A 27,200-nucleotide genomic window follows, 5' to 3' on the forward strand; every position below is an offset into this window, starting at 1 on the left:
GTTAGACCCCTAATTAAAGATTGTGAATTATTATGTAGTTTTAGTTTGCATTATGCTCCTGAATTAGAAGAAGGTGATAACTATTACATTTGGTAAACTGATTTGCATTATATTAGACTGCTGATTTATTGTGAATGAATGATATTGTTTTATGATGCATTATACTGCTGAGTTATAGGAAATATTGTTCACAGAAAGTCATCACCTCATTTGTCTGATTAGAAGAGAACAGAGCATACTGCCCCATCTTAGCAGGAGCAGATAAACAGGGAGCCAAGGTTGTAGCTTAGGCGCTGTGTGAGAGAAAGAATGTGAATGTTTAGGCTCTGATGATTAGGTGGGGGCCACTAGAGGCTATAAGAGTTTGATCAAGGCTCCACCATTTTGAGATCTGATGCTGTCTGATGTATGGTGTCCATCTCCCACGCGTGTGTTCATTAAATCATCGTTTGACTTGACCCGGCCGGACCAGTGTGGTTATTTTGGGTTTTCCTCCTGTATCCCTCCTCAATATTTGAATCCGTAACAGTATACACATTCAGTAATATGCATACACTCTTATATTGTACATATATTTATTCATATAATTCTCAGATTTAGCCATTCTTATATTTTGCTTGTTCTTATGGTATTGTATTTTTGCACACCTCTGTTGCTTGTGAAGCTCGCACACAAGAATTTCACTCACATGTAGTGTACCAGTGTAACTGCACATGTGATGTGACTATAAAAGTCATTTGATTTGATTTGATTTGAAAAGGAACACAGTTTGTCCCGGACTTCAGCTAGAATGAAAAAAGAAACAAATGTAACCCTGGTAAGATTTACAGCAATCAGAAGTACAGGGTTCTTTGAATGCATCGTAGTTCTCGTCTGATAGTTTAATTTCCGGGCTTGCCCTGAAGGCATCACCTGCAGCTCGGTGCGCAGTGTGTGGTGTAGAAGAACAAAGACGGCAAGGAAAAACTCCATGCTGCCGCGGAGCACGGTTTTCCTCAGTTGAAAGAGAGAAAAGAGGTTCAATTAATATTTGTGAGAGAGCTGTCGTTAGCGGTGAACCACAGACGGGTACCTACCTCGAAGGAGTCGGAGTGTTTCTTCGAACTTTTTGAACTATTCTGGTGAGTTAGCCTAGCTCACTTAGCACCGCTATTGCAGTTTAATGCACTGAAAAAAACAACTAACCAGTCAGAATAGTAGTAAATGTGTTTAATTATGTTTAAGATGTGTTTTCATAGTATTGCAATGTTGTGACAGTTTTGTTTATTATGAGTGCTTAGTGTTTTTTCCTTTCATGGGCCTGCTAGTTCAGCTGCAGCCAGCTAAGTGGTTATGCGCAGTTCACGCGCAATAGCTGTGCTGTAGCTGTAACTGCGGGTGATGCACATTAATGCCAGTGTATTTACTTTTAATGTGTCACAAGATGCAAATTTATTTTAATATTTAAAAAGAACCAAGGACATTAGGAACAAGGACATTTAAGGATTGTGGACATCTAACATTCTGCGTATTTGTATGCAGACTGTTTTTTTTTAGAGGGACATTTCTGTGGAATCAGAACGATGCCACCTTGAAACGAAACCGAAAAAAATATTTTATATTTTATAATATTTAAATTGATAGTTAAAAACACTTAGTTGAAACTGTAATTTTTTTGTTTTCGCTTACATTTTTTTTTTTTTTCGGTTTCAATCCATTTTTTTTCGGTTTCAATCAATTTTTGAGTTTCAATCCATTTTTCGGTTTCAAACCATTTTTCAGTTTCAATCTGCTGGCACTGTTTTGGCGTCTGAGGGCACGCTGGGGGGGGATTCCGGCCCGCGTGTATTTGCATACATTATAGAGGCCACTAGTGCTGTCCAAGCTGCCATCTTTCTCTCTTCCCGTCTTTCAATGGCTGCTTCAATTTCAGCTGGACCCTCCAAACCGCAAGTAAGTAATCATTTTTTGTCATCTTTCCTTGCTGTCCCACTGGACTGGACATTAGTTTAGTTTTTTTTAGCTACATCTGGTGAAGTTGTGGTAAAATGCTGGTATTAGCCTATTTGTCGTAGCAAGCTAGCCCGAAGCTAATATTAGCTAAATTTAGGGACACCCGTGTCTCTTTAGGAGTTGGAGGCCGGTGTTTTAGGAACGGCACAAGATCTCATCAACAGGCAGAGTTGGGCAGTAACGTAATACATGCACCGGCGTTACGTATTTAAAATACAAAATATGAGTAAATGTATCCGTTACAGTTACCGTTCAATAGGTGATATTAAGAATACAGTTAGTTTGTTGAAATAAATGGATTACATGGCGGTATTTTCCTGTTTCATAAGTTAAGCTATGGTCTCTCTATTTTTGGTAATTCCACGCCGGTGGAAACCCAAACTAAACACGCAATAAGAGCCTCTAAAAATTATTATACAAAAATGATTTAAGAGTGTTACAGGCATCGCCCTAAACAATGTAGCCTCATGGGCAGTGTAGTCCGTGCTGCAGGGAGAATGGACTGCCATACCCGTTATGTGTCTGTGAGCGAGGGAGGGAGAAAAAGGAAAAGTACGAGCTGTCACGGAGCAGAAACGGGAGCTGGAAGCATGTAAATATAATAATAACCACTGCAGCCAAGAAGAGAGCCTGACGAGCCCAGCTGTAAGTAAGCTATTAAGACTCGACTGTACACCGTGTTCGTGTTTTCCTCCAAAAACAATAAGTCCCGTTGGAGCAGCCTTTCAACGCCTCTCTCTGTCTCTCGCTAGCAAAGTTGACCCTGGCAACAAAGTAAAGCTAGTTTTCAGCTACGGGCCCGACACAAACTCGACGTATTAGCCAGAGGTCCCTTTACTACGGTTCGGAGCCGCTGACCTGTTTTATATACGCGCGGAATAGTTTTCTACACGAGATCGCTGCAAAAAGTGCAGCCTTACCTAATGTCCACCTACTGTTACTCATTTATATTATGATTTTAACATCTAGTTGGTGTTGGTATGGCGAGTAGCCTTCAGTAATAGTAATAAATCACACAGCAATAGTACATTCATGTAGTTGTAAAGTATTCAGAATACATTACTTCTATAATCTTTGGTGGAATACATTTTAAAATTAACCTTCCCAACACTGTCAACAGGTTAGCACCTCATACCACAGTGCAGCAAAGCAGTCTCATGAGCGCTGGGAAGGACAAGCCCAGAGCCCAAAACAGACAGTGCAGGAGATGACAAGGTTAGTAATTGTATGGTGAAAATTATACTTTTAGTTGTCTTGATTGGAAAAGAAAAGTAAATACAAAATCTGCTTCTCACATATAGGGCATTTCCAAGATTTTTTTTTTCAAAACTTCTTCAATTTCTTTCATTACAGCTGTCCTGTGCCAGATGTTCTCTTGACCCACAGTGAGAGGCATCATTTCAGAAACACCAGGAAGACTGAAACTCATCGCCGGGATCAAGCAGGGCTCAAAATTGCATATTTTGACGTGTGTGAACCGGAAATGTGGGAGGGATGTGGGAGGAAGTTGTGCTAGACCAGTATCTTTGCTAGATGGCAGCTGTCGAGCTAGCGTTTGAAGAGAGAGTCGCCCTTCTCTATTTACTGTGGAGAGCAGAGCAGCGGCGTTAAGGACGTCCTCGCCGTACCTGAGTCCATCAGGTCCTTCAGACGCGTGAGCAGTTTGGTGAGTTTCACCACTTGCTCCAGGAGCTGCGCCTGGATGACGTTCGATTTCAGCGATATCGCCGTCTTCCCCTCACCCAGTTTGAGGACCTGCTGTCCCGCGTTGGTCCAAGCATCGCCCGCCTAGACACCAACTACAGGCGCTCAATCCCACCTGCAGAGCGCCTGTCCGTCTGCCTGAGGTTAGTAAAAGTGTTTAATACGGTAGTCCTTTATTGATACCTGTGCTAATATATGCTAAACTATCGTTTATAGACTGCTAACATGGATGTGCTATGCTATCAATGAATGCCGTCGGTGTTTACTGAAAGCAAACTGTGGTATGGAGACGACTGTTTATAATATTTCTAGTGCACAGAACCTGGGCTGAACACGAACCTGAGACTCTGCAGTACTTTTTACTGCTGCTAGTTTTTCTGTCCTGACAGATGTGATGATCTGATCTGTGACTAAATAAGAACACAGAAGTGTTTATATGACAGCCGAGTCACATGATGGAACAAATTTATAGGACAACATGATAAAAGTGCATCTGAACGGTTTCTGAAAATGTTTTTCTTATCTGATATGAAACTCACAAATACGTTGTGCAACATTTAATGTGCCACGCATCCTCGTGTCCTCATTTTACATCATCAGATGTTACAGCCGAGATAAAGTGGAGAGAGAGAGAGAGAGAGAGAGAGAGAGAGAGAGAGCGAGTCTTGAGATGTGAGAGATTTGTCATGTTTCGTGTGTTTGGAGTGTGTAGATAGCAGTGTTGCGCAAGTTCCTATGAAAAAGTAATTAATTATAGTAATAGTTACTACTTCAAAAAAGTAACTGAGTTAGTAACTGAGTTACTAGATTCTAAAAGTAATTAATTACTTGAAAAGTAACTTTTGTGTTACTTTAAAAAAATGTTTAACCCTCTGGGGTCCAACTACTTTTGATGTTTCCTCCACATTTCACCTTTAAAAACTATTTATTTGCCTTGTTTGGTCTCATTGTTTTCAGCACAACCTCACGTGTCTGAATTTACAGTCATGTTTTCATTTTGACAAACTGTGTTAACACAATTGATCAAAATCAGACAAAAAAACTGTAACAACCACAAACATGTTTAATGATCATATTTCATAACTTTAAATGCAAATATAAACTGTCAATTTTAAAATCATATGCACAAGTTCTGCAAACAACAAAGTTATTTGCATCCATTTAATTTTACCTTGATTTTTTAAATAACCATTTCAAACTATTTACAGAACAATCAGCTGTTCTTCAACAAGATGCCACAAATTATTTGTGCCACTGCAAATATTTCTGTCCACTATAAAGGAAACATCATAGCCTGATACCTGCAGGTCTGACAGCAGCAGGTGTATCACTCCTGTTTCTACCTGGAGACAGCAGTCGCCTCATTGTTCTGACACACAACACAAAACTATCCACAACACTACACACTAACTACACAAGACAACACACTAACTACACAAGACAACACACTAACTACACACTGCAAACACGCTGAACGTCACTAATCTCTCTCTCTCTCTCTCTCTCTCTCTCTCTCCGTCACCTCTTCCTAAACAACCAGATGTCATGTTGCCATATCATTTTTTAATTGGTCGACATGGTGCATTTTTCCACAAACACAAAACTCATGATGTGATATTATAGTATATAGTATATCAGAAATCTGTTCACTATTTGTATTACAAATTATATCAGTAAGGAAGCTGACTAAATATTAACTGATAATTTATGGCAAAGGGGTGGGATTAAATAAGTGTTTACTTCTTCCCTTTCAACATGTAAATTAATCAGAACGTTTTTTTTGTATGTAATTTGTATAGTATTTTTTTTCTTTCTTGTTTTCTTTTCTAAATGTACTTGTATATTGTTCACATGTTGAAATAAATTACCAATTGCCGTCCCGTACAAACGGGATCGTCCCACATTCAGAGAAAATATTACGCGGTAAATGACGTCAGTGTGCACACTGTGTCTGAGGAGGATGTGTGGAAGTGCTTCAGGAAGGTGAACGCACGCAAAGCTACTGGTCCGGACGGGATTCCCGGCTGCGTCCTGAAGTCACGCGCGGCTCAGCTGGCTGGAGTGTTTACACACATCTTCAACCTTTCCCTCTCTCTGTCTGTAGTCCCAGCCTGCTTCAAAATGGCCACCGTCGTCCCTGTACCCAAATCCTCCACCATCTCCTCATTGAACTTCTGGTGACCTGTAGCCTTGACCCCCATTGTGAGCAAATGCTTCGAGAAGCTGGTCAGGGACTTCGTTTGCTCTGCACTACCCGACTCACTGGACCCTCTACAATTTGCATACCGCCACAACAGGTCCACCGATGACGCCATAGCCCTGACACTACATACTGCCCTCTCACACCTGGAGAAGAGAGACGCGTATGTGAGAATGCTGTTTGTAGACTACAGCTCAGCATTCAATACCATCGTTCCCTCGAAGCTGGACAGGAAACTGCAGGATCTAGGACTGAGCAGCTCCCTCTGCAGCTGGATCCTTAACTTCCTGTCTGACAGACTCCAAGTGGTCAGACTGGGCAGCATCACCTCATCCCCCATCACACTGAACACTGGTGCTCCACAGGCAGTGATGGGAAGGTTACTTTTAAAATGTATTCCATTACAGATTACAGATTACATGCCCCAAAATGTATTCTGTAACGTATTCCGTTACGTTACTCAATGAGAGTAACGTATTCTGAATACTTTGGATTACTTAATATATTATCATGCTGTTTACAACTACATGAATGTACTATTGCTGTGATTTATTACTGTTACTGAAGGTCCGCGGCTCCGAACCGTAGTAAAGGGACCTCTGACTAATACGGGTTCGTGTCAGGCTCGTAGCTGAAAACTAGCTTTACTTTGTTGTCTGGGTCAACTTTGCTAGCAGAGACAGAGAGAGGCGTTGAAAGGCTGCTCCAACAGAACTTATTGTTTTTGGAGGAAAACACGAACACGGTGTACAGTCGAGTCTTAATAGCTTACTTACAGCTGGGCTCGTCAGGCTCTCTCCTTGGCTGCAGTGGTTATTATTATATTTACATGCTTCCAGCTCCCGTTTCTGCTCGATGACAGCTCGTACTTTTCCTTTTTCTCCCTCGCTCACAGACACATAACGTGTATGGCAGTCCATTCTCCCTGCAGCACGGACTACACTGCCCATGATGCTACATTCTGCATTCTGCCTGTTAGCTTAGCACAACAACAAAAAGGCCTCTCTCACCGAGGAAACACGCAGAGCGAGAGCGTCACCCTGTAACCATGGCAACCGTAACGCTGCCGCCTGGAACAACAGAACGTAGCTGTCAAACAAAACCCAAACAGTCCTGACCCGCTACAATATGAAACAGGGAAGTACCGCCGTGTAATCCATTTATTTCAACAAAGTAAAAGTATTCTAAAAACCACCTTTTTAAACGGTAACTGTAACAGAATACAGTTACTCATATTTTGTATTTAAATACGTAACAGCGGTACATGTATTCCATTACTCCCCAACACTGTCCACAGGGGTGTGTACTGAGCCCTCTCCTGTACTCACTCTACACCTATGACTGCACAGCCACTAACAGCTCCAACATCATTGTGAAGTTTGCGGATGACACTACAGTGGTGGGTCTTATCACCAACGGTGATGAGACGGCCTACAGGGAGGAGGTCAGCGCCCTGACCCACTGGTGTCAAGACAACCATCTCACCCTCAACGTCGCAAAGACAAAGGAGTTGATAGTGGACTTCCGGAGGTGCAGAGAAGTACACGCCCCCATCACCATCAACGGTGCTGCTGTGGAGAGAGTGAGCAGCTTCTGCTTCCTTGGTGTACATCTGGCTGAGGATCTTTTGTGGTCAGTACACACAAACAAAACAGTGAAGAAGGCGCAACAGCGCCTCTTCTTTCTCAGGAGACTGAAAAGATTTGGCATGAGCCCCCGCATCCTCAGGACCTTCTATCGCTGTGCCATTGAGAGCATCCTCACTGGATGCATCACCACCTGGTATGGCAACAGCACCGCTTACAACAGCAAAGCTCTCCAGAGAGTAGTGCAGTGCTCTGAACGGATAATTGGAGGTGAGCTTCCCTCCCTCCAGGACATCTACAGGAAGCAGTGCCTGAGAAAAGCGGATCATCAAGGACTCTAGTCACCCCAGCCATAAACTGTTCAGACTACTTCCATCAGGAAGGAGGTTCTGCAGCATCCAGTCCCGAACCAGCAGATTGAGAGAAGCTTTTTCCACCAGGCCATCAGACTGCTGAACACTTCATAGACACCTCACCTTCACTACTGGAACTTCAACATTATGCACTCCACACTGTATATAAATGCCACTTGTTTTGCACATGTCCAACTACCAACCTCTGTATATTTTATATATTTTATTTTATTGTTTACTCTATTTAATTTGTAAAATATGTATACATACACACACACACACACACACATATATATACACACGTAGAAAAACATATTTAGTATACACATTCAGTAATATGCATACACTCTTATATGTACATATATTTATTCATAGAATTCTCAGATTTAGCCATTCTTATATTTTGCTTGTTCTTATGGTATTGTATTTTTGCACACCTCTGTTGCTTGTGAAGCTCGCACACAAGAATTTCACTCACATGTAGTGTACCAGTGTAACTGCACATGTGATGTGACTATAAGTCATTTGATTTGATTTGAAAAGGAACACAGTTTGTCCCTGACTTCAGCTAGAATGAAAAAAGAAACAAATGTAACCCTGGTAAGATTTACAGCAATCAGAAGTACAGGGTTCTTTGAATGCATCGTAGTTCTTGTCTGATAGTTTAATTTCCGGGCTTGCCCTGAAGGCATCACCTGCAGCTCGGTGTGCGGTGTGTGGTGTAGAAGAACAAAGACGGCAAGGAAAAACTCCATGCTGCCGCGGAGCACGGTTTTTCCCAGTTGAAAGAGAGAAAAGAGGTTCAATTAATATTTGTGAGAGAGCTGTCGTTAGCGGTGAACCACAGACGGGTACCTACCTCGAAGGAGTCGGAGTGTTTCTTCGAACTTTTTGAACTATTCTGGTGAGTTAGCCTAGCTCACTTAGCACCGCTATTGCAGTTTAATGCACTGAAAAAAACAACTAACCAGTCAGAATAGTAGTAAATGTGTTTAATTATGTTTAAGATGTGTTTTCATAGTATTGCAATGTTGTGACACTTTTGTTTATTATGAGTGTTTAGTGTTTTTTCCTTTCTTGGTTCTGCTAGTTCAGCTGCAGCCAGTGTATTTACTTTTATGTGTCACAAGATGCAAATTTATTTTAATATTTAAAAAGAACCAAGGACATTAGGAACAAGGACATTTAAGGAATGTGGACATCTAACATTCTGCGTATTTGTGTGCAGACTGGGTTTTTTTGAGGGACATTTCTGTGGAATCAGAACGATGCCACCTTGAAACGAAACCGAAAAAAATATTGAAACCGAAAAAAAATATTGTAACTGAAATAAATGTACTGAAAAATCTTGTATTGAAACAAAAAAAAAAATGATAGTGAAAAACACTTGGTTGAAACTGTAATTGTTTTGTTTTCGCTTACAATTTTTTTTTTCAATCCATTTTTTTCGGTTTCAAACCATTTTTCAGTTTCAATCAAAGTGTTTTGGCGTCTGGGGGCGCGCTGGGGCGGGGAATCCGACCAGCGTGTATTTGCATACATTATAGAGGCCACTAGTGCTGACCAAGCTGCCATCTTTCTCTCTTCCCATCTTTCAATGGCTGCTTCAATTTCAGCTGGACCCTCCAAACCGCAAGTAAGTATCATTTTTGTCAACTTTCCTTGCTGTCCCACTGGCCTGGGTATTAGTTTAGTTTTTTTTAGCTACATCTGGTGAAGTTGTGGTAAAATGCTGGTATTAGCCCATTCATCGTAGCAAGCTAGCCCGAAGCTAATATTAGCTAAATTTAGGGACACCCGTGTCTCTTTAGGAGTTGGAGGCCGGTGTCTTAGGAACGGCACAAGATCTCATCAACAGGCAGTGTTGGGCAGTAACGTAATACATGCACCGGCGTTACGTATTTAAAATACAAAATATGAGTAAATGTATCCGTTACAGTTACCGTTCAATAGGTGATATTGAGAATACAGTTAGTTTGTTGAAATAATTTAATAATGAAGGCAATAGCAGAGTGTTACAGGCATCGCCCTAAACAATGTAGCCTCATGGGCAGTGTAGTCCGTGCTGCAGGGAGAATGGACTGCCATACCCGTTATGTGTCTGTGAGCGAGGGAGGGAGAAAAAGGAAAAGTACGAGCTGTCACGGAGCAGAAACGGGAGCTGGAAGCATGTAAATATAATAATAACCACTGCAGCCAAGAAGAGTGCCTGACGAGCCCAGTTGTAAGTAACTCGACTGTACACCGTGTTCGTGTTTTCCTCCAAAAACAATAAGTTCCGTTGGAGCAGCCTTTCAATGCCTCTCTCTGTCTCTCACTAGCAAAGTTGACCCAGACAACAAAGTAAATCTAGTTTTCAGCTACAAGCCCGACACAAACTCGACGTATTAGCCAGAGGTCCCTTTACTACGGTTCGGAGCCGCTGACCTGTTTTATATACGCGCGGAATAGTTTTCTACACGAGATCGCTGCAAAAAGTGCAGCCTTACCTAATGTCTACCTACTGTTACTCATTTATATTATGATTTTAACATCTAGTTGGTATTGGTATGGCGAGTAGCCTTCAGTAATAGTAATAAATCACACAGCAATAGTACATTCATGTAGTTGTAAAGTATTCAGAATACATTACTTCTATAATCTTTGGTGGAATACATTTTAAAATTAACCTTCCCAACACTGTCAACAGGTTAGCACCTCATACCACAGTGCAGCAAAGCAGTCTCATGAGCGCTGGGAAGGACAAGCCCAGAGCCCAAAACAGACAGTGCAGGAGATGACAAGGTTAGTAATTGTTTGGTGAAAATTATACTTTTAGTTATCTTGATTGGCAAAAGAAAAGTAAATACAAAATCTGCTTGGAAAAACGGCATTTCCAAGATTTTTTTTTTCAAAACTTCTTCAATTTCTTTCATTACAGCTGTCCTGTGCCAGATGTTCTGTTGACCCACAGTGAGAGGCATCATTTCAGAAACACCAGGAAGACTGAAACTCATCGCCGGGATCAAGCAGGGCTCGTGATCTTCAAATCAAATTCAAATTTTTTATTTGTCACATACACAGTCATACACAGTACGATATGCAGTGAAATGCTTGGACAACTGCTCGTGACCTAAAGAAAAAAAGAGAAGGCTATGAATAAGATAGGAAATAAATATGAAAATAAAAAAGGGTAAATTTAACCAGGAAGGAATAAAATAAAATAAAATATAAAAATTAAGTTAAGAATGAGATAACTGTGCAACACAAATTAGAATGAAGGGTAAATTTAACTGGGAAAGAATAAGATAAAATATATAAATTAAAGTTGAAAATAAAATAACTGCCTCCGTGCTGGGGCTCTGGCTGGGCCTTGGGGGCTTCGGTCCTCGTCGGTGTGTCGCCGAGGTTGTGGGCGGGTGGGTGCACGGGGGCTCAGCCCTGGCGCAGGGGGCCTCTTGTGCATCGGCCTAACCGGGGGGCTCTTGAACTGGCAGGGAGGTTGTTCCATCTTTGCAGGAGTCCACTCTGCAGGTGGGGGAGAGACATAGGAGAGGTGGAGAATAAACTTAACCTGGGTGTCTGTGTCTTGTGTAGTCTGGGAGATGATTGAATGTTGGGGTGGGTACAGTTTCCTCTGCGGTGGGGTGGAGTGGGCTGCCCCGGGTCCTGTGGGGCTTGGCGGTGTTGCTGCCGTAGGCCCCGGTCTGGATGGGCCTGGGCTCCCTTGCCTTGGTGGATACCAGAGGACGGGGGTGCATATTGGGGTCAGCGGGGGAGCTGGCCCTAGGGAGGGACACCCTCCCCTCCCTTCTTTTCCTCCCCATCCCCGGCTGCCTCCCTCTTCACGCTCCACCACACCCACCCACACAGGTAGGGCTTTGGGGTGCGGGTGTGTCACCTGGGTGCAGGGGAGACATTCCCCCCCCCTCTGTCCTCTTCTGGCCACCTGTGCCTCAATTTTATCTCACAACTTAGACATCCACATTACTTACACTCTCATAACACACACATATATATATATATAGGGCCTTGAGGGTGGGCACGTTAACGGCGTCCAGTAGACGGTCTGTGTATTCAAACCTGCCTCTGGCGCCGGTGCCCACCTCTCAATTTTAAATCCATGTAGACATTGAGGGTTCTCGGGAGGGGCCGTGCTAACACCTGCTGCTCTCTGGCAGCAGCACCATGCTCTCCCTTGTTTTAAATACACTTTAGAGCAACACGCAGCAACACTACACTTGAGCGGGAGGAGGGAGGTATGGGGTCTTAACACACCCCTGTTCTCTGCTAGCCATCGGGGCGGGGGGGCTGGGAAGAGATGCTGGCTGTCCGATTGGCCTCCCTGCTGCTGCGGAGCCTGGGGCGGCCTGCTTGCCTCCACCCCGGAGGGAAGGGTAACATCTCTTGGGTCTGGGTGCCGTTTCCATCTCTGGGGGTGAGGATACCTGGACCCGGGATATAGAGTATGTTTGGGGAGTGTGATTGTGTGTACATGTCCATTTACGTTTATTCCTGCGTTGGGTGAGTGCTGAGTGTTTGTATATGTGTGCATGAGGGTGGGAATGCATGTCTGTGTCTGTGTGTGCCTGTTTGTCTGTGTCTATATGTCAGGTCGGGTCTTAGACTTCACCTCTCTGGGAACTCCAAGGCCCTCCAAAGTGTGGAGGCCTATCTCCCCTCACCACACTCCCTGCCGGTGACTGATGCCCTCAGGGGTCGGTGCGTTGGTGGTTCTTGGTGTCCGGGGCTGGGCGCTCAGGTATGTACCAGCTCACTCCCGGTGACTACTTGGCGGGGCCTGGCGCCTGCTGCTCGGTCAGGCCTCTTCCGGGGCGCGGGGGGCCCTCGGGCCTCCGGCCTCTGTGCCTGCGGCTCGGTTCACTCTGGCACAGCTGGCTGCCGGCAGAGCCGGCGGGCACGCCGGTGCAGCCCCCTCTAGCTTCTGCCCGGTGGCTACTGGGTGACCCCTCATCTGGGGATCCTCAGCCCTTCCCATGAAGGTGGCACGGATGCCCCTCCGGTGGTCCTCCTTGGGCTCTTGCACTCTGGGGCCTCTGGATGTCTGGGGCCTGGATCTCCTCCATGCCTGCTTCATGCCCTGGGGGACGGGGCTATGGCTCTCTACATCCTCTAGCAGACCATTACATGGGGAAACCATTTGAATACAAGCGCGCCGATCCACACAGGTGTGCACATGGGTGTTCACTATTCGTAGACTTAAATCACACCTTTCTTGGCTGCTACTTCAAAGCACATTGTGCGCTGTCTGTCCTGCGTGCTGCACAACAACATTCAATATTTAGTATTTACTGCTGTTTACACTTAGCTAGATTAATGCGATGGTGTTGTGTATAGTATGTTGCATTGTTTTTTTTGTTTTTTTTTTTTGCTTGTTTTCTACTCTTTTTCTCTCAACAGGTGATCCCGGAGATATTTTTTCTTCCCCCCTTTCTCACTGTCCCTCTCCCCTTCTGTTTTTCTTTTCCTTCCTCTTTCTTTCTATCTTTCCTATCCCTCACTCATGTCTGTCCCGTCTGTAACAACTGAAAATAAAATAAATAATAAAAACAAAGGTCGATCAAATGGACCAATACGGCAATGCCATGATGATCCATTTGGCAAAATAAATCCATTGGGTATCCTTGTTGGTCCTCAGACAACAATTCTGACGGCTAAAGAACCAAATGGGACAGGCGAAAAAAAATAAATAAATAAAAAATAAAATAAAATAAAATAAAATAAAATAACTGTACAACAAAATACACAGTATAGAACTATATAAAATGTATGAAGAAATATAAATATAAATATATATACACACACAATAACAGCAGCTGTACAAATATTAACTGGAAATGAGGAATATAATGTCCAGTCTTGTGCAATCCACATTATATAGTGTCTTGTGCAGTGCAAATATGCTTAAAGTGGTTTAAGTGATGAAGTGCAAAACAATGTCCAGAATGTTCAGTGTGTGTGTAAGAACTATATGTGTGGGTCAGTACTGTGTGGTGGTGTGATTGAGAGACCGTATCGCCTGTGGGAAGAAGCTCCTCCTCAGTCTCTCTGTGTTGGTCTTCAGGGAGCGGAATCGCTTTCCTGACCTCAACAGAGAGAACAGTCCGTTGTTGGGGTGGCTGAGGTCCTTCACGATCTTCCTGGCCTTGGTCCAGCACCGCCTGCTGTAGACTGAGTGCAGGTCAGGGAGCTCTGAGCGGATGGTGCGCTCAGCTGAACGCACAACCCTCTGTAGAGCTCGTCTGTCCTGCATGGTGCTGTTCCCGAACCAGGTTAAGATGTTGTAAGATGTTAAAGTTCCTGAGCACCTTGGAGGGCAGTCGGAAGTCTCTCAAGCGTCTGAGGTGGTAGAGACGCTGACAGGCCTTTTTCACCACGGTGTTGATGTGACAGGACCATGACAGGTCCTGCGTGATGTGAACTCCGAGGTATTTGAAGCTGTCCACTCTCTCCACTGGGCACTCGTTGATGACGGGGGTCTGGTAGTTCCTCTCCTGCTTAGTGCTGAAGTCCACTATCAACTCCTTTGTCTTACTGACGTTTAGAAGGAGGTTGTTCCTCTGGCACCAGTTCTCCAGATTCCTAATCTCCTTCAGGTAGGGCGTCTCGTTGTTGTCAGAGATCAGGCCCACCACGACGGTGTCATCAGCAAACTTGATGATGGTGGTGGAGCTGGTAGTGGCCACACAGTCATATGTGTACAAGGAGTACAGCAGGGGGCTCAGAACACACCCCTGGGGGGCTCCAGTGCTGAGAGTGGTGGAGGCTGAGACATGTCCGCCCATCCTTACTGCCTGTGGTCTGCCAGTTAGGAAGTTGGAGATCCACTGACACATAGATGAGCTGAGTCCCAGATGCTCCAGCTTGGTGGTGAGTGTGGAGGGAATTATGGTATTAAATGCAGAGCTGTAGTCTATGAAGAGCATTTTAACATAATTCCCCCTTCTAGTGTCCAAGTGAGTAAGTGATGTGTGGAGGAGATGAGAGATGGCATCGTCTGTGGAACGATTTGGACGGTAAGCGAACTGTAGTGGGTCCAGTGTGTCTGGTAGTGAAGAAATGATGAAGTCTCTGACCAGGCGTTCAAAGCACTTCATCACTACTGAGGTGAGGGCTACAGGGCGATAGTCATTGAGAGAAGCAGGGTGGGGTTTCTTTGGGACAGGAACAATGATGGACTCTTTGAAGCATGTGGGGATCACCGACTGAGATAAAGAGATGTTGAATATCTCAGTGAACACAGGAGCTAGCTGGTATGCGCAGTCTCTGAGGATACGACCTGGGATGCCGTCTGGTCCTGCTGCTTTCCTGGTGTTCACTCTCTTGAAGGTTCTCCTTACTTCATGCTCGGAGATGACAAGCACGTTTCCGGTGCTGGCAGTATCTTCCTGTCTGCAGCCGTTAGCGCCGCTAGCACTAGCATCGTTGGAGTCCTTAGCTGCAGCCTCGAAGCGAGCATAGAAAGTGTTCAGCTTATTTGCCAGAGTCACGGCCGTGTTCGTCATACCGGTTGTTGGTGCTTTATAATCCGTTATTGTCCTTAGTCCCCGCCACAGGCTCCTAGAGTCACTCTGTTGGAGTTGTGACTCTAGTTTCCTCCCGTAGCGCTGCTTCGCCTCTTTCACCGCCTTCCGCACGTTATATGACGCGGCTTTGTACGGGTCCATGTCCCCCGTCGTGAGTCCCATGTTGTAGGCAGCGGTGCGGGATCTCAGAGCGTCGCGGATGGTTTTATCCACCCACGGCTTCTGGTTGGGAAACGTTGTGATAGTCTTTGTCTCCACGGTATCATCCGCTAGTTTCCCGATGAATCCCACAACCGCTTCCGTAAACACGTTGACATCATTGTCGGAGCTGTTTCTGAACATGTCCCAGTCTGCGTCGTCGAGTGCGTCCTGTAACGCGGCCACCGATTGATCCGTCCAGCGCGCGACCTTCCATCTTCACCAGCAGCTCCCTCACAAGAAGGATAAACCCAGCATTTCATGAACACTGATGGAGACCTTTGCTTTGTGTAATGTTAGAAGTACTCAGATAATCCTCAGAGGGTCTGGACTTTTACATAATAGAATAGAATAGAATAGAATCAATTTTTTACCATAACAAAGAAATGAGTACACCTTTGTAGATATCACTGAAAAGGTACTGTGGGGTAAAATTGCTTTTTTGGTGGTTCATAAAAAATATCTCAAAAAGCGATGTTAGTGAGGGGACCAGAAACACTGGGTTGCAGAGCAGTTGGTAAGGACTTGTATATTTCTGGAGAGTCTGCAAAAGCTGTCTTGCTCGTGCTCCTGATTGGATATGTGGAGCCCGGCTCTGATATCTCACTGGTGGCAGCTTAAGGTAGGCACGCCTTGGAGGCGGAGTTGGTCTCGGGTTCAATCTTTCAAACGTGCCTCACGGCATTTCAGGCAACCTCAGGCCGGAAACAACATCCGGTCACTCGCGGTCAAAATCCACGCAGTGCTGGTGTTTCGCAGCGATCAGGTTAACACATCTGGCTTAAATCAGAGTCTGAAAATATAAAGAAAAACAAAAAGAGTTTTAAAACACGCAAACTAGCAAAATATCAAAGGAGCATAACATAACAATAACAAGATGATATGAGATACCTGATGAGGCCATGATAGGTGATGTAGACATGTAATGTATAAACTTTTACGGGAGTTAAAGTCGAGCTTATCTATATTTTAAAGTGTATTGTACGTGGGATTGGCTCCAGCGCACCGCACGAGCCTGTGAAAAAAGGATAAGCGGAAGCGAATGGATGGACGGATGGTGTATTGTACGTGTTACAAACCATTGTGATATTTTTTAAATGAAAGGATTGACAGAATGGTAAAAAGGAAAATGCAAAAATGTAGTTAGAGAGGAAGATTAACACTTACCGAATGATATGCACATAGGGAAAGCGACGGCAGTTATTGATCCCTGGTTCGTGGTTGTTGCGAGCTCGTTTCCCGCAGGCTCTTCTGCACTTCGGGCGTAGCGATGAGGCTCAAAACACCCCAATCAGACAAAGTAAAGGCGATCCGCGGTGTGACCAAAACTTTCACCCGCTTTTAGCTGGTAGAAATAGATTTCGCTCTCTCTAAGGCTGAAAGCATAGCCCCAAAGCCCACCGGTGTTGAGCCTGAATCTCTCCTCCATCGGACCTGCAGCCGAATGGCTAACCGGGGTGCGAGGGGAGCCGCCCCATTGTTATGTGATTGGCAGCGGGGCGAAGTTAGGCGGAGTTGGTCTCTGGCGGAAATTTTGAACGAATAGCCAGAATCATTGTGCGGCAGATGTGGAGCGAACAAGCAGGAAATATTTGTGCTCTGGAAGCGGTTTGATTAAGAGCAAAGGGAGAACTTAGACTCTGCGTTGAATGAGGTAGCTGGTAAGAGGGATCGTTTTGAAGAAAACAGACTAAGGACTTTTCAGGATTTTTCCCCTGTTTCCGAAATATAAGGTTTTTGGGAATAAAAGGGGTAGCTAGCAGGGTTTTCAGGAGTTTTTCCCTGGTTATTTAGTCTAAGGATCGGGGTGAATTTGAGAAAAACGAGTAAGGTTTTTTCAGGTGTTTTGGAGAAAACGCGGAGCATTTTTTCAGGATTTTTCCCCTGTTTCTGAAATATAAGGTTTGGGGAAAAGAGGGGCTACCTACCAGGGGTTTTTTTGGAGAAAAGAGTTTTTTATGTTGGGAGCCGCGGTGCGTTTTTTAGGGATCGCCAGAGTTTTTTGTTTTTTTTTCACGATTCTGAGTTTTATTCTAAATCTCCTTGTCCGGATTAAACAAATGCATATAAATTGAAATAAAGTTTTCCCCAAAGGCATGGAGCCTGTATTTCTGGCCATACTGAACAAAAGCACAAGTTTAACTAAACAGTTTCACTAATTTACTATGTATTATTAACACGTTTTCACACATAAGCACGGAGCCCGAGACACACAAAGTCCGGAGACACAGACACACGGCCTCGGGCACGCGCCCTCGCACACACGCTGAGCCACCACCAGATGGCGTTTTTTAAGCATAAAAAAAAATAAAAACTTTTTTTTTTTTAATGGATTAAAAAAATAAAAGAATGCTATTTGATATATAAGAAACTTAAATAATCAATTAGTTCTTTTTAGGGGGAAAAAGCAATGAGCTATGAACTAGCATATTTTTATGAATATCATATTTTTATTACTTCCTTTATTACTTTATTATTTCATAGGACCATAAATCATTCTAGGGGTTCATAAATCACTCAGTTTGACATAAGGGGTATAATATCACTCTCTTATAGCTATTGCTAATCTCAACCATTGTCCCTTGTTTGGCTTACAATCACAATATATACTTTTTACAATAAAACATAGAACCAAAATACATCTTAAATAAAATTAATAGACAGTAAATTACATGAGTGTTACAAACTGTGAGATCACAGGACAGCTTATGAGGATTTAAGGTACACAGGTGTGATCATTGTAATGGGGTGACAGTAGTTGATTCTTTGTTAATAAGGCCTTGATGAGTTTTGGGACAAATTGAGTGAATTGCAGAAACAAATTATCACTAACATCACATGAGTTTGTGGCTTAAGTTTGGTGTTTTGCTTCATTCAGCTCAAACTGTTTGTCGTCTTTACAGGAAGTGTAGCAGCACATACAACAAAGGATGAACTTTAACATTTTGTGTGTGTGTTTCTAGGAGGGGACACTGACTATGACGAGGAGGCTGATGAAGACTCTGATGAAGTCAAAGCTCTCAGAGGCAGCAACAGTAAGTCTTTCTCAGCTAACGTGTTGTATCAATGTGTAATATTTTTGTGTAATTTTTGTGTGTAAAGTTACATAATTTTGTACTCTGGTTTGACTGATTTTAAACTCATGTTGCAGCTGAATACTGTGCTTTTTTTCCTTTCACAGTGTCCATTGACCAAGACAGTGATTACGATAGCTCTGACTCTGGTGTCTCTGACTGATCTCTCGTAAGTGTCTCAGATGTGCTTCACAGATTCACAATGAGTTAATTTAGGATATTAGAAAGTTGACATATGGAGAGGGATGCACCAGCCTGATATTGGTCTTGCAAAGCTGGATCAATAAGTTGTTAGACATTAATGAACGTGATGATTATGACATTTGGAATTATTGTACTAACTAGAAAGCGAAAATTTCAGAAGAAATTTTAAGTGTGCCTATGCCGCTGCTAATCAGTGTAGTTTGCCATTCATACGGCTACAGAGAGCAAAACTCAGCAGAGCAGCCATTCTCCACCATGAACTATGGTAAAAACAAACACCGCTCGCGCCTCACAGATGACAGCTCACAGTTTTGTGTAAAGATAAGGTGACTTCGTACAGCCCCGATTTGCAGACGCTGTGCACAGAGGTTCATGAGCAGAAGTCCCATTGTACCACGGCAGACCAACAATGTTTGCATGAACACGCTTTGTAGCATTACTTTATTCTTTATTCTGAATGATTAACAATGGTCTACAGCCAATATTGTGAATTAATATACAAACTTTGGTTGTAAGATTCAGATAACTGTTTAATAAAAGCTAAATATTTTATATGAGAGTAAGAAAGAAAAGTATTTCTTTGTGCCCCCCTTTTCCCTGTTAATGCCCTACCTGGCCCCCTGGCAAAACTTTGCTAGATCCTCCCCTGCACAGTTACCAGCTGTCAGCTACTTAGAAAACAGAAACAGTTCATAACTTCCCTTCAACTCATCCATGTCACCTAAAAGGTAAACCTGTTTCTCCATCACCTGTTCAGCTCTGATGATTCAGTAAGGACATCTCCTGGTTTCATCTTCATGTTTCCCTCTCACCACATATCCAAACCATCATGACCAGCAGCTTTACAGCTGTGGCTCCAGCAAACATCAGCTGATGCTAGAAATTAATATTAAATCAATTCTAACAACAGCTGATCAAACGTGCTGCTGTTGTTTAGCGACATCAGCTGGTTTCCTGTTTCTGGCGCAAAGTGATAAACAAACAAGAGAGAAAAGCCGATCAGCTGATCATTGATCAGTTTCATGATTGAAGTTGCAACAGGCGAGAGAGGGGAGAGAATGACAGGGGAAGAGGCAGCTGTGCAGCGTAACGACAGAATAACTCCAGCTTTGTGTCTTTTTCCATTCTAGCTGAAGTTCGGGACAAACTGTTCCTTTTCAGCTCAACACGAAACGCGTAATATTTTCTCTGAATGTGGGACGATTTCGTTTGTACGGGACGGTTGGAAACTCTACTAACTAACCTTATAAATAAAATAAAGTTCAACATCAGTAACATCATAGCACCACCCAGCTGTATAGAAACTCCGTCATGCTAGCTAGCATGCAGTACGAGTTATTGTAACTGACTGTAAAAAGTCAGCACAACAAAAATAAACTCCACCTAAACTTGGTTTATATCTGACCAGATAAACTGCAGGTCATAACTTCTTACCTGAAGTTCAGTGTGTGTGTCTTTCAGTTTCTCTCGTTATGTTCCCTTTCAAACTTTAGAGACTTTATTTGAAAGAAGACACTAGTGTGAGTGTAAATAAGAGCAGTGAGCTGTAAAGACCGATTAAAGTGAAATGAGATGAGGTCAAATGAATGTGATGACTTTTTAATTTATTTATTTTTTGGACTTTTACATTTTCTAATAAATATCAGTAGGTTTCTATTGTTGAAGTCTTTGTTATATTTAACTGATTTAAAGTTAAAAAAAAGTTCAGTGTGATTACACATAAGAGTTTAAGTTGGTGCATCCCTCACTGAGAACCTGCTGTTACTCTACATGTAAAATAATACTGTTGCTCCTCTCTGCAGCTGATTCTGACAAACAAGGTCAGGCCCAGGAGTCATCCTGAATCTTCAGCTACATCAAGTTTCACGGCTCGCATGAACTAGATTATTGGCATACAGGCTACAATAATTAAAAATAATAATGATAAATATAAATAGTTTATTTTGCACTTTACAGATTAAAAATCTGAGGTATAATGTGGTTCTTTAGCTTTCCATGAAATGGGTTTTAAAAGTGTTCATGCTTCCTCAATCTGAACCTTCATGACAGCAAAATTTATGAGTCAGTTTTGATCAGTTTAAAACTTTTAGAGTAAATCATAAATCTGAAAACATGTTTGTAAAGATATTTGAAACATTGTCACTGGTTTATGCACCTGTGAGAATAGTTTCATACCGATTGGACACAAAGCAGACGCTAAAGTCTGCATCTGATAAAGTGGGCGGAGCTCAGCAGTCACACCTGCTGCCTCTGCAGGAAACAGCTCCAGGCAGGTGGAAGAAAATGTTTTAGTGTGACGTCTATTAATGCATATAATGTTTTTATGTAGGAGAAATATAATTAAAATCATAATATTTAGAAGTGAATACATAAAATAAAATGGTTGGATACTAAACAAAGCATAAATGTAATGTGAAGGTTGGTGCTTTAACCCTTTCACTGTAAGTTGGCTTAATGAATCAGACCTTTACAAACAGCGAGACCTCAGGTGCTTGAGAGAGTTACATGATTTTAGATACTCTGGTGTGATCATTGTAATGGGGGCGTGGCATAAACTGGTTATCTCCTTTTTTATTATGGCTTTTATGAGTTTTTGGCCAAATTGAGTGAACTTCTAGATGATTACAAAAACTACAGTCTGTCTGTGTAAATACATTTATTGTTTTATTGTGCCTTAAATATTCATTTGCAGTGAAACTTTGTTTGAAAATAGAGAAACTTTTTCTGTGGGAAATTTAGGGCAGAAATCTGGAAAATGTTGTGTTTCAGTATTTTCTTGCATTTACATGTAAGCTCTTAATTTGAAAAGTTCTGTTTCCAAGGTAATTTCTACTTTTATTCAGCACGAGCTAGGATTACTTTATTGATTGGATAAGATGCTTTAATTATATTCTAGATTTTAAGTTTGAACTTTACGGTAAAAGGTTCAGTCCACATGATGAAACTGTCTGTGGATGAATCAGTGAAATATTTGCTGTAAGACTCAAATTCTTCTTGTAATCCTGAAATGTCTTCCATTGTGTGGGCGTTTACTGATAATAATGATGGATTGTAAAGCATCGTATATTTGAAGATTGTGTTCTTTCTTTAAATAAGTTATTCTGTTTACTCTTTTTCCCCATTTAAAAATAAAAATTTCAATTTTTTGTTTCTATTTTTTCTGTAATAAAAAATATAAGAATAAGAAAGTGTAAGACTTTTAATTCATTTGAAAGCCTGATGCTTAGCCTCGTCCACCCCAGCTGTAAAACTCAGAAACCAGTCTTACTTGTTATCATCTATCGTCCACCTGGGCCTTACACACAGTTTCTGTCTGATTTCTCAGACTTTATATCTAATTTAGTTCTCAGCTCAGATAAAATAATTATTGTGGGTGATTTTAACATCCATGTTGATGCTAAAAATGACAGCCTCAACATGGCATTTAATCTGTTATTAGACTCCATTGGTTTCTCTCAAAATGTATCAGAACCCACCCACCACTTTAATCACACTCTAGATCTTGTTTTAACATATGGCATAGAAACTGAACATTTAACAGTGTTTCCTGAAAACCGTCTCCTGTCTGATCATTTCCTGATAACATTTACATTTACAATCATTGATTACACAGCAGTGGAGAGTAGGGATGGGTATCGTTTAGGTTTTATCCGATACCGGTGCCAAACCGGTACTTTTGAAACGGTGCCGGTGCTTAAACGGTGCTTAAAGAATGGAGAACACAAACTTTGTCCAAAAACCTCTCATGTTTAGCTTTTTTTTGTAAAAAGATAACAATGTTAGCCTTTTCTGCAGCTATGGGGCAAATATGGTTTCACTCTTGGCTGGAAGCAGCTTAAACAATGGAAAAAACAAACTTTGTCCAAAAACCTCTCATGTTTAACGGTTTTCCACTTTTTCTTTGGTCATTTTAGCCTTTTTAACCAGAAGGGTGAAGGGAGTATCTGCCATCAAACAAGAAGACAGCCGCATGTAACTACGACGGTGTTTGCTAGTTCACCTTACATGCATTAATGTAATAACGTGCTCTAAAAGAACGTACGTACCTGGACCCGCCTACTATCCTCGGAAACGTAAAATGATTGGCTAGAATCTGAAGTGTATGACATCTCAGGAAAATAAAGCACCAAAATGTGCGCTGCTTTTCGGTCTGGTTACTACCGTTTATTACCGGTACCCATCCCTAGTGGAGACGTTATCACAGTAGATGTCTTTGTGAAAGTGCTGTAATTAAGTTTAAGAATATAATCCACCCACTGTTATCATCTTCAATGCTCATAGAGCAGAGCAGCTATCTGAACGCTACTCCAACAGAGGTCGATTATCTTGTTAATAACTTTGACTCTTCACTACGTACGACTCTGGATACTGTAGCTCTGGTGAAAAATAGAGCCTTGAAAGAGAAGAACTTGACTACGTGAACTTTTTGTGTCTGTCTCTGTGACCGTGTGTCGTCCTCTGCTATTCTCTTGTGGGGTGTCCCACAGGGCTCAGTTCTAGGCCCCCTAAAAAATTTTTTTTAAATCAACAGACTTTAACAGTGTCCACTGTGAGGGTTGTTGTTTCTGGACTTTTCCTTTCTGTCATGCTGAAATGAACTTTGACCTTCAGTGTGTTAACGCTGTGCAGGCAGCTCGCTGCAAACTAAGCAGGAAGGTAAAGTTGTGTTTTGATGTAAGTGAAGAAGAAGAAGGAAAGCTGTTTTAAACGGATTCATCTTCACTTATTCACACGTTGTAAGTTTGACAAACTGAATTTGTGCTGGTTTCAGTCTCTTGGTTCCTGATTTGTAGCTAAAAGTAAGAAGCAGCTACTTTCAGCTGTTTGAGAGAAACTGAAGAAGACGTTTACTGAAGTTTTAGGACCAACAGACTGATGAATAAACCAAGTAAACCAAAGTAAAGACAAGCTGCACTTTGACTTTTATTAGAACAATTTGCTGGAACTACAGAGTAATGAAGTACTTCAAGGTTTTGTGTGGATGACTTCCAACCTTACTGTACAGCACAGAGCACAGAGGGACAATATATGTAATCAATATATGATGCAGAATGAACAAGTAAAGACTGTAAGCTGAGTCTGAGGCTCATGCAGGACATTTCATAGTGAGGTGTCTTTGGTTGGATTATTCAAACATTTACATCAAAGCACCAAACTCATTTCTCACAGATGAAGGTCATTGGAAGAGAATAATGTGACCGTGTCAATCTCCCATAAAGGTCACAGCAGACTCCACGGAAACCAGGAAAAGGATCTGACAAACCTTTTCTCCTGAACCTGTCAGAGAGATCAAATCTGATATGAAACTGGACTAAACTCATAACTATTGTCACATTCATATAAATATGAGTCTCTTTTGGAATATTTCCAATATTTCCTGTATTTCTTTCCCAGGTTTCTCGCCCACTTTCCCTCCTTTAGACTTTTCTCTGAGAATCATCATGCACACTAAAACAGCTTTCAAGCTTTGATGAATATGAAATCTTCCTGCTGTAAAAATGGAGAATAAAAAGAAGTCAGAGCTGACTTTCTGCTGTTTGAAACTGTTTTGTCAGCTGTTTACAGACATCACTTTGAAATGTGTGTCTATCAGGTCATATTTACTGAAGCTTCTTCCTTCATATGTTCTGAAGTTTTACAAACACCAAAGAAGAAGAGACAGGAATTCTCTGAAACAGTTTTTGTTCTGTGAGAAAAGAAACATTACAGCACAAAAAACATGAAGACAAATTGAACAAAGTGAAATGTGTCGGTCGCTGCTTTGAACATGTTTCAATCCTGATTTCTTCAAACTGACTTGTTGTAACTGAACGTCATCACAGACTGCAGATGAAGAGAGTTCAAGCACAGCTGTTCATTCAAAGGAGGATTTCTGCTTTTCTTTACATTCAGTTTGTGGGGCTGTTGGAAAATAGCTCAACTCATGTATTGCTGATCTATCTTCCAAAACATCAATGTTTCACTTCTAAATAATAACTCTGGAATAGAAACAAACTAATGTCTCACGTTTCTGTCAGCGGTGCTCCGTCCACCCATTCCCATTTAGATCCTCCTGATGTCTGTTTGGCTTCCAGACCAATCCAGGAGTATCCTCTGAATTTCCTGACAAATTCCTGTTTGAGAAGAGACACAAATATTGTCTCCAGTCATAATTCAGCACTTCTGTTGTGGTGACATCATCTTGTGAATATGTCTGAAGGAAGAATAAATGTGATGAAACTTTTCTTCCATTGTGCAGAAATCAGAGAGAAATCCATCAGAGTGGAAACAGGAAGCAGGTCACAGACTGACAGCAGGTCAAAAACACAAGTAACAGATGACTGTCAGCTCCATCAAAGATCACACAGACATGAACAAACACACCCACCTGTTCTTCTTTGCTGTTTATCATCACCAGATCAGCTCCTTTATCCTGACAGTCTCTCCTGCTGTTAGACCAAGTTTTAATCTCACTGGATTTAAAGTAACAGTTGCATCCAAATCTCGTCCATCCTTCAGGACACCACTTCCCTTAAAGTCAAACACATGTTTTAAAGACAGACTTTGTGTCATGTTGTATCACATTAATCTTTGGTCCCTGTCATTTTCCCTGTAAATACTTCATTTAAACTCAGGTTTTCTCTCTTATTCATAATTAACTGAAACTTACATTTATACAGAGAAACTGTTACACAGCATCAAACATTTAGGATTCAAAACAAAGACACAATCAGGTTATCACTGTGTAACACTGATGTTTTCTATTAGTTATTCAAACTTTATTACCTTCTATCATCTCCTTCAGCTTCTTCACTTCTTCCTGTAGCTGACTGTGGTTTTTACTCAGTTCATCATAACGGCTCTGTAACTGAGTCAGGTTGGTTTTTGTGTCTTTAGAGAAAAAAAGATTCAAATTAAGTTAAAATGTTTTAGTAAAATATTTTAGTGAAATCAAAATAAAATAAAATAAAATGAGTGAAACTGACTGTTGGGTCGTTTTCTCTCTATAGAAAAAAACATGTTAATAAATGTAAATATAAATTTTATCTGACAGTAGTATTTTCTTGTTAATTTTAAATACTTTCTTACCTTGATGTTCAGTCTGTAGCTCGTTGTAACTGTGGTTCAGTTTGTTGTATTTAGTCTGAAATTCTTCATGTTTGATTTGAAGTTTGTTGAATTCACTCTTGTTCAAAGCATCTAAAATAAATCAAAATAAAATAAAATAAAATGAGTGAAACATTGAACAGAAATAATCTTCTTCCTCTGCTTTGTCAAATATCAATAAGAGTCAGAAACTTGCAGCCATTGTTCTTTAACATGTCCTGTGGGTGGAGGTGTTAGAACTACAGGAAATCTGATGAGCTAAATACGTATCAACTGTGAACAAAAACCACTGACAAGATTCAGAATAATTGTGCTTCAGTGTGGAGGAAGAAGGTGAAGAATCAAACAGCATTTCTACACCTGTAGTCAGAGATGTTATCTATATGCTTTGAAAGAACAGACAACACTGGGAATCAACACTTCCTCATATCACAGGTGTTTCCATGTGATCAGGTACTTCCTGTGGAAGTGCAGCTCTCACTGTGTGTTTCCTGTTTCACTTCGAAGGAGTTTGTAGGGCTGAGCTGCCTTTGACTGTGAACAGTTTCTCCTGTTTATGTTAGTTTGGGAGGTCAGCTGCTGTAATTTGGTTTGTTTCTTTTTTTATCTTAACACAAGAAGCTGATTCAAAATGTAAAATCAGTTACCTTTCAAATCCGTCTCCAACTCTGACAGTTTTTAATAGTTTCTTACCTTCCATCTCGTCCTTCAGCTGCTCTTTTTCCAAACTCACCAAAATATCTGGTTAGAAATGCAACAAAACCGAAGATTTAAAATTTAAAATGATTTAAATAAAGTTTTTCATTTTCCTATGAGATGAATGGAGCTAACATTAGCTTGTTAGCTACCTGCTTAATACACCAAATGAACTAACTAGTCGCACAATGACAGACGGCCACTGTCTAACATAGTGTGACTGCACCTGCATCAGTCTGCAGCAGATGCTGCTGCCTGTCTGCTTTGTTGATGTAATCACAGAATCACCGTGTTGAGTGAAGAGTTTGAAGGAACAACAAGAACATTCACTCCACCTCCACAACACACACAAGATATGAGCCAGGAATCATGCACACAGACACACACCTGCTAATCAGTGCTAAGTAACAGACTCATGAAATACTAGAAGCTCAGTCAGCAAAACCAACGTGTTGGTCAGGCTGTACCACACAGCAGCTCATATTATTGATCAGAGAATTCCATTTAAAATGCCACCGTGCAGTTTTTATGAAGAGGAAACTATCCTTAGAGACCAAAACTCATTTGGTCCTGAATGGAAA

The 27,200-nt window shown here is 41.8% G+C and overlaps 1 protein-coding gene and 2 long non-coding RNA genes across 4 annotated transcripts in view; 1 reads left to right on the plus strand and 2 right to left on the minus strand.

The window, feature by feature from the left end:
* Positions 1–27,200, minus strand: part of LOC146492532 (uncharacterized) — a 48,170-nt gene that overhangs the window by 19,477 nt on the left and 1,493 nt on the right. The window contains exons 3-4 of the mRNA XM_085149220.1: positions 26,617–26,664; positions 25,906–26,016 (exon numbers count right to left, since the gene is read on the minus strand). Of these exons, the coding sequence (XP_085005346.1) occupies positions 25,906–26,016; positions 26,617–26,664 (159 nt within the window). The remainder of the gene's footprint in view (positions 1–25,905; positions 26,017–26,616; positions 26,665–27,200) is intronic.
* On the plus strand, positions 546–21,861 carry LOC146492533 (uncharacterized). 2 transcript variants are annotated; one of them, XR_014872047.1, is made up of 6 exons: positions 546–1,121; positions 1,913–3,207; positions 3,346–3,839; positions 18,523–18,594; positions 18,741–18,802; positions 20,640–21,861. It is a non-coding gene; the product is annotated as an uncharacterized LOC146492533 (long non-coding RNA). The 2 variants fall into 2 exon arrangements; XR_014872046.1 differs by lacking the exon at positions 546–1,121 and having other exon boundaries at positions 1,684–3,207.
* Positions 23,737–25,725, minus strand: LOC146492534 (uncharacterized). The gene is made up of 2 exons (XR_014872060.1): positions 25,205–25,725; positions 23,737–24,950 (listed from the first exon to the last, which is right to left on the minus strand). It is a non-coding gene; the product is annotated as an uncharacterized LOC146492534 (long non-coding RNA).

The sequence above is a fragment of the Neolamprologus multifasciatus genome, chromosome 22 (assembly GCF_963576455.1).
Source record: "Neolamprologus multifasciatus chromosome 22, fNeoMul1.2, whole genome shotgun sequence".
NCBI classification, from domain to species: Eukaryota; Metazoa; Chordata; class Actinopteri; order Cichliformes; family Cichlidae; genus Neolamprologus; species Neolamprologus multifasciatus.